At 52.1% G+C, this 8,306-nt stretch overlaps 1 protein-coding gene across 1 annotated transcript; it reads left to right on the plus strand.

Moving 5' to 3' along the window:
* Positions 1–331: 331 nt before the first annotated feature.
* Positions 332–8,048, plus strand: LOC102258248 (pulmonary surfactant-associated protein D-like). The gene is made up of 3 exons (XM_014544199.1): positions 332–482; positions 4,931–5,095; positions 7,527–8,048. Exons 1-3 carry the CDS (start codon positions 332–334, stop codon positions 7,904–7,906), a joined length of 696 nt encoding a protein of 231 aa, XP_014399685.1. The 3' UTR covers positions 7,907–8,048.
* The last annotated feature ends 258 nt before the right edge of the window (positions 8,049–8,306 follow it).

The following is an 8,306-nucleotide window of genomic DNA, read 5'->3' on the forward strand; positions in this document are numbered from 1 at the left end:
GTATAAACTGCCCATTGGACATGGATAAACATGATTTTCTCTTAGCTTCAAATCTTTGTTTTAAAAATACACTTACTGGACGAGTTTACTGATTTCCAATTAATTTTTAGAGGAGTCATTTTTCAATAATACTTTAGTCTGAAATTGAGGCATAAAGGGAACACTATGTTGGTTTAAGGGGATGTGGCTCTGCCCAATACCGCTATAGGCCCAGCGAAGAGGCCTCATCCCAGTCCTAGGTCTCCAACCCTGTGAGGGGGCTCCTGCCCAGGCCCCTTTCCGCTACAATGAGCTGTGGTGCTTTCTGTGCCATCTTGGGCTATTGGGCAGAATGCCTGTGGCTTTTCATTTTTCCCCAGATGTGGGCACAGGGCCCTTGAATTGTGGCAACTGCACACCAGGGGGCAATGCCCTGGCTCTGGCTGGAGCCTTTGGTGCTCATGGCCGAGCCTCTGCCCCAGCAAGTGCCACGCTGCTGGCCTGTGAGCTTGCCTGGTGTTTAGAGACTCCCATGATGCCCGAGGAAGTGGTAAACTCAGAATGAGAAAGAACTGGTGCCAACAGGGTCCTCCGCAGCACAGAACCACCAGTAGGTGGAGAAGAAAGCACTTCTGTGGCCAGGAAGGCCCTCCACTGCCTCCCCTCAGGCTGCCTGGTGATCCCTTCCCCTTTTCTCTGTCCCTCAGGCTTGTTCTCAGCCTCTGCCACTCCCGCATGCACTTTTCTGGCTCCTAACTTTACAGTTTCTCTCAAGAGGAAAGAAGCCCACCATTGGGAGTGACCAGGTCCTGCACCCACCCTGACCTCACTTAGCTGCAGAGTCCCTCTCACATGTAACTGGACACCCTACTGAACATCTGTTTTTTCTCCACCTAAAACCACCCTTTCCCTGATGGAGCTCACCTCACATGTCTTCCTCCAGGAGGCCCCTCTCCCAAGTCGTCCCAGGTGGAGGGACAGGACTCTAGGCTTCCCAGGGTCTCTCCAGCTATTCTGAGAACTTTTTCTGGTTTCCATCTGGAACTTTCTTCATGGAGACAACGTCTAGTGCAGGAATGGCAGACCACCTGGCAAACATGTAGCCATGTGCCCACCTTGTGTTAGGACAGATGTCACTGAGCATTCTGGCTCCTTTACAGACAATCACTGAAACCACCAGTGCTAGTCCATCCAAGGCTACAAGTAACAGGCAATGGGATTGCCCAGCCACCTTGCTGATACAGACAGGGAGACGGAGGTTCAAAGAGAAGGACTGTCCTGCCCAAAGGCACTTCATGAGTCCTTCCTGATGTGACAGGTGGCCTCAGTGAGGAGTTCACATCCTAGCTGTGCTGATGGCAGTGAAAGGGAAGTCACTAGAAGGGAAGAAACGGGGCATCTGAGAAGAGGTAGATGTTGCTGATAACCATGTCAGAGTTCAGCTGGGTAACTCATGCCCTCCCAGGCCAGACTCTATGGCCGCCTTGTCCTAAATTGTTTTTGGAGTCCTGCTGCTCCTGATCCCACAGAAGGGGCGAGGTGGTAGGAAAGTGCCTCTCTGACTTCCGGGAGCTAAGTAATAAGCCGTGTTCTGGAATCAAGAGCATGTCCTTTGCCCTAACTGGTTTGGCTCAGTGGATAGAGCATCAGCTTGTGGACTGAAGGGTCCCAGGTTTGATTCCGGTCAAGGGCATGTACCTTGGTTGCGGGCACATCCCCAGTGGGGGTGTCCAAGAGGCAGCCGGTCGACGTTTCTCTCTCATCGATGTTTCTAACTCTCTATCCCTCTCCCTTCCTCTGTAAAAAATCAATAAAATATATTTTTTTAAAAAATTCTAAAAAAGAAAAAAGCATGTCCTTTCTCTTTCTGTCCACCCCTGAAGGCCCTGCTTCTCCTCTCCGTGCTGTTCCTGCTCATACAGCCTCCAAGGTCATTGGGAGCAGAAGTGAAGAGCCTTTCCAAGAAACCTTTGATTGATGCTTGCACCCTGTTCACATGTAGCCCTGTGGAGGAAGACCCACCTGGTCATGATGGACGAGATGGGAGAGAGGGCCCCTGGAGCGAGAAGGGGAATCCAGGTAGAGCTGGGACCATGGGCTTGTCGTGGTGGGCATGGGTGGGCACTGGAATCATAACCAACTCAGGAACTCTGGATGTTCTGCCGTGGAAGCCCTGGAAATGGAAGCCCACCTCCTTGGGAAGAAGTCCCCTAGACATTCAGTCCACCTAAAGCACCTCGTTACCAGTTGGCAAATGACAGGTTGCCCTGAGCCCCGAGGTGTTATTCCCCTCCCCTAGCTGTCAGGATTCCTCCCCTAGGATCTTCTGATTCCTCTCACCCAAACAATGAGCAAATTGTGGGTAAATGCCCGGTCTTCGGAGCCCCGTGGAACTAAGTTGCGGCACTTATAGTTGGTCATTATGGTTGAATGATTTCTGTGCAGTGTGTGAAATATTTAACTAAATTCTACTGCATTAGAGGTTGGCAAAGATGAGGTTCTGTGGCCCCACACTCAGGCCTGATCAAAAGGATTTACTTAAATACACTACGGAGAGGAGGAAAGGGAGCTCATATTTTATAACTGGACTTTTGTAGCTTTGACCTTCACCCGTTTTTCCCACCACCCAGCTCCCATCTTAGCCAACCACCAATAATCTGATCTCCGCATTTATGAGTTCAGGTTCTTTGTTTTGTTTCTTAGAATCCAGATACAAGTGAGATCATATTGTATCTGTCTTAATTTGTATGACTTATGGCACTTAGCATAATTCCTTCAAGATCCATTCCTGTTGTGGCAAATGGTATGATTTTTTTTGTCGCTAAATAATATTCCAGTGTGTGTGTGTGACATTTTTATCCATTAATTCATTATGGACACTATTAGGTTGTTTCCATCTGTTGGCTACTGTAAAAAATGTTGCAATGAACATGAGAATAGAGATATCTTTTCCAATTAGTGTTTTATTTCCTTTGGATATAACCCAGATGTGGTATTGCTGGATCATACTTTTTTAAAAAATTATTATTATTTTTTAAATATTTTTTATTGATTTTTTACAGAGATGGAGGGAGAGGGATAGTGAGTTAGAAACATCGATGAAAGAGAAACATGGATCAGCTGCCTCCTGCACACCCACTACTGGGGATGTGCCCACAACCAAGGTACATGCCCTTGACCAGAATGGAACCTGGGCCCCTTCAGTCCACAGGCCGAAGCTCTATCCACTGAGCCAAACCGGTTAGGACTAAATTATCTTTTTAATATCTTAAGGAAACTGCATATTGGTCCCCATAGTGGCTGCACCAATTTACAATCCCACCAACAGTGCATAGGGGTTCTTCTTCACATCCTCACCAACACTTGAGATCTTTTGTGTTTTTTATAGTCGCCATTCTAGGAGGGGTGAGATCATATCTCTTGGGTTTGATTTGCATTTCCCTGGTGACTCATGTCAGGGATCATTTCTGATATAAAGTTTGGTCCTAGGAAGGGGAAAGCAAGGAGTCCATGATCCAGGATAAAAGCTGGCAGATCCCCTGCTGTAAATGCTCAGCCTCGGGGCAGGGAGGGTGCACTGCATGGAAATCAGACAGTTCTTGGCATGACCCCCCCCCTCCGGCTCTGGCAGCCCTGTTTCCTCGCCTGTGAAACGGGGATGTGCACACCCGTCTCCTGGGTCACCACTGGACTGAGGAGTGTGGAGGTGGAATGTCTACACCTGCGGAACCTGAAGGAATGCAGGGCTGACCTGCAGGTGCTGCTCCTCCTAGGCCCAGGGCCAGGTTTATGTCCATTTCTTGTGCTGCTCCATGTTCATCAGGAGCAACAGGGCAAATGGGGATGCTGGATGTCCCCCAAAGGGGACAAGAGCTCTGCTGGAGAACATGGATCAAAGGGAGACTCGGGGCCACGTGGTGAGCAGTTGGCGTGGACTGCAATGCCTGCCACAGGGGTGGGCAAACTTTTTGACTCGAGGGCCACAATGGGTTCTTAAACTGGACCGGAGGGCCGGAACAAAAGCATGGATGGAGTGTTTGTGTGAACTAATATAAATTCAAAGTAAACACCATTACATAAAAGGGTACGGTCTTTTTTTTTTAGTTTTATTCATTTCAAAAGGGCCGGATCCTTGCCCACGGCTGCTCTAGAGTGATGCTTTCTTAATGCAAATAACTGATGCACATACCCATCCCAGGAAGGAGGGTGCCCTGCGGGTGGCACTGGGTTCACACAGGGAAGGCTGTAATACTGCTGGGTGGCGTCTGTAGGATGGTGCTGTTCTCTGACCTCTATGAGTGCTCTCACCTTCTCACGCTCTCCACCTTCTAAGAAGACTCCATGCACTGACTGGCTGGTCCTTTTCCCAGGATCCCTGGGACCTGCAGGTGTGCGCGGGCCGGCTGGGAGAGATGGTCCCTCAAGAATGCAGAGGGATGTAGGACCCCAAGGTAAACCAACCCCCAAAAGAGAGCCTGGACCCAAAGGTAGGAGGTTGATGTGTGGAGGTCCTGAAGGGAGAGGGAGGAATGACGTTGGCAACCCATGATGTGACCTAAGGATGCTCAGCGTGCCAGGGAAGCCAGGCCACCTCCACTGGCAGGCCTTACTGTGGCCCCTGTCCCCCCCCCCAAACCTCCACATCTGGAGGAGCCCAGACAGTGTGGTGCACAGCCCCCCAGTTCCCCTTCTCTACGTGGAGTTGAGGAAATCATCCAGCCTGCAGACATTGTCAGCAGCCTATGTCCTAATCTGTACCTTCCTCAGGAGACGTGGGTGCCCCAGGCGTGCAGGGCTCTGCAGGGACAAGAGGCCCCCCCCAGGTCTCAAAGGGGAGAAAGGTGCCCCTGGTGAGAGTGGAGACCCTGGATTTGCAGGGGCAGCTGTGACAGTGGCTGTGGGCTTCCTGGGGTCCAGCTCCTTACCCTCCCCAGGAAAGCCTGTCACTGAGCACCCTTCCCTTGGGACCCGGACTCTGAGCCGATCCCTGGCTGTGAGGGACTGGTCTTCACTGGGCCTCTCTCTCCTGCAGACATCAGTGCTCTGTGGCAGCAGCTAGAAGCCTTGCAGGGGCAGGTAAGACGACTGCAGGGAGCCTTCCTTCAGTATAAGAAAGGTGAGTTCCTGCACCTGGACCTGAACCTGAGCCAGTCGCCAAGGGCAGGACCCAGGCAGGGTCTGTGTTTGGGTTTGGAGTTGGCCGGGTCTGAGGCAGGCCTGGGTCTAGGACTGGGGGCTCTAGGATGCTAGTGGATTTGGACGATGGGCTGGATCTGGGACTGGGGCAGGAACTGGGGATAAGGATAGGGTGGGGCAGAACAGGGCAGCCACATATTCCAGGAACTGGAAGCAGATTCAAGGGACACGTAGCAGGGTGTGGCCCTTAAACCCACTCAGTGGGCTGGCGCCGAATGGTCAATGCTACCAGCTCCATTCCCCACCGTCACAGCCACCTGTGACCCGAGTGTTCATGGTGGAGACTCTCCCCTAACATGGGTGCTGAGGAGTCAGAGGCTCCAGCAGCACAGCCCAGTGCCTGTGCCTGTGGGCATCTCCACCTCAGTCCCTAATTTCCCCCCTCTTCCCCGCTTTCCCCATGTCAGCTTTGAACTCAAATCATTCAGCAAATCTCATTGAGGCAAAGAGGAGTTTCTGAAGGAGGAGAGCACACAGGGGCGAGACATGGAGTTAGCTCCTATGTATCTAAAACCACTAAGGACCCACGTACCAAGGGTGAGGTTTCAAGCATTTGGTATGTCGCCCTCTATCCACAAACATGCATGTGCACTCTCTCCCTCACATGTACACTGATGCAAAGAAAGGAAAATTCATGATATACACCTGCCACATGTGTTTGTATTACACACATGCCATCACTCACCTCACGTCATCTACACCCACGAGCACACACGCATATTCACACACACCAGGTGGACCTTCAGTGCTCCCATGTACCCTCAGATGGACACGTGGCCATATTCGTGTATGCACACACAGACCCACCCGGGTGCAGGTAGTGAATGGCAGATGAACTCCTGTCCAGGGCTGCTCCGGGTGCCCTCCTGAGCCCGTGAAGAGTCTGCCCCCTGAGCCCTTGTGGAAGGGTCACAGTGAATCGGGGTGCAGCCTGGGCTCCTCACCAGCCCTTTGGGGCTAGAGCACAGCCCTCTCAGGAGCCCTGAAGGCTTCTATGCACGAACCCAGAAGTCAAAGGGATGGAAAATGAGCCCGGCCAGCATGGCCCAGTGGTTGAGTGTCGGCCTATGAACCAGGAGATCATGGTTCGATCCCTGGTCAGGGCATGATCCCCAGTAGGGGGTGTGTAGGAGGCAGCCAATCAGTGATTCTGTCATCATTGATGTTTCCATCTCCCTTTCCCTCTCCATTCCTCTCTGAAATCACTAAAAATATATTAAGCCCTGACTGGTTTGGCTCAGTGGATAGAGTGTCGGCCTGTGGACTGAAAGGTCCCAGGTTCGATTCTTGTCAAGGGCATGTACCTGGGTTGCGGGCACATCCCTAGTGGGAGGTGTGCAGGAGGCAGCTGATCAATGTTTCTCTCTCATCGATATTTCTAACTATCTCTCTCCCTTCCTCTCTGTAAAAAATCAATAAAATAGATTAAAAAAAACACACATTAAAGCACACACACACACACACACACACACACACTCACTCACTTAAAGGGATGGAAAATGAGATGGACTGAAAAGTGATGTTGAATGTCACACAGGTGATGCTTTTATAAATTGTATTCCCATCTTAGAGATGAGGAACTGGAAACCCTGAAAAAGGAAGTGACGTTCCCTTGTCCACCTGGACAGTCATGGCCAAGGTGGGGCTGAATACCTGGCCCTCTGACTCCCAGACAGGGCTCTCTCAGCACTGACTCTCTCCTGCCCCTGACGCCCATGCACACCTCTCAGCTGTCCTTGTCCTCTCTCCCAGCTCTCCAGCCTCACCCACATGCACACCTAGAGGCCAGCACTGGGCGCACACAGTGCAGAGATTAGCACAGCGCTGCCCTCAGATGGCCCGCCCTCTCCTCTTCTTTCCCACATCCACACCTGGCACGGACCTCCCTGTCGATGCCACATGCCCTGCTGTTATGCAGGGTCCACAGTGAGATCAGAGGGAGCACCTTCCTTGTTTCCAGCTCTCAGAGGCTGCACGATGCCAAAGCTTCCCAGTCCTGCCCAGTAACTCGGAAACCGATTCTGCCATGCAACATGGGTGCAATAGAAAGAGAACATCTCAGCTCTAGTGTGAGATCAGATAAAGGTGACCCCCCAGTGCTACATGTGATGGTCACATGAAGTTTAGCTTCTTACTTAACCTCTCTGAGCCCAGTGTTCTCACATGTAACTAGACAGGCAGATCCACCTCCCAGAGCGCACCGCAGACCTGGGGTCTCACCTTTGTCCTCCCTGATGCTCTGAGGCCCTATATGGGAGGCCTGGGGCTCTGGTTGGAGCACAAAGGTCTCAGAGCCATGTAGCTTTGGCAGGTGCCTCCAGAACCCCAACCTGACTGTGCTCTCCTCCTAGTGGAGCTCTTCCCCAACGGCCGAGGTGTTGGCCAGAAGGTCTTCAAGTCAGGAGGCTTTCTGAAAACTTTTTATGAAGCACGGCAAGTGTGTGCACAGGCCGGGGGGCAGATGCCCTCCCCACGTTCTGCAGCTGAGAACCACGCCTTGCAACTGCTGCTGGAAGCTGAGAACAAGGGTGCTGCGTTCCTGAGCATGACTGACTTCAAGACAAAGGGCAGGTTCACCTACCCAGGAGGGAAGCCCCTGGTCTATTCCAACTGGGCCCCTGGGGAGCCCAACGATGAAAACGGCAATGAGCACTGTGTGGAGATCTTCACCAATGGCAAGTGGAACGACAAGCCCTGTGGAGCAAAGCGCCTTGTGATCTGCGAGTTCTGAGCCCTCGGGGTGGGTGGGGCAGCCGTGACGCAGGAGCCTGGCCCAGACCCGTGTGCTGCTGACATGACAAGGAAGAGCTGAGGGCTCTGAGGCCTGGCTTCTGCACAGAGACCTGGGATGAGGCCAGCCAAGGGCTCCCATGGAACTCCTCCTCTCTCAGAAAATACGAAACTGGCTTCACTGTCTGCTCTGTCAGAGGAAGAAGGGCCAGCCTGCTTTCCCAATTGCAAGGGATAAAATTAGTCTCCAAAATCCAAAGGCTCCTCCTCAGCCCTCTGCCTCCTCAAACTGTCACCCAGCTGGTTACTCCCTCCCTCCTCTGTCACTCCCTCATCTGTCACTCCTTCCTCTTGCTTTGGTGTCCCCTTATGGCAGTTCCTTATCTTCCTCTTTTGCTAGC

This window comes from Myotis brandtii, unplaced genomic scaffold (genome assembly GCF_000412655.1).
Source record: "Myotis brandtii unplaced genomic scaffold, ASM41265v1 scaffold356, whole genome shotgun sequence".
Lineage (NCBI taxonomy): Eukaryota > Metazoa > Chordata > Mammalia > Chiroptera > Vespertilionidae > Myotis > Myotis brandtii.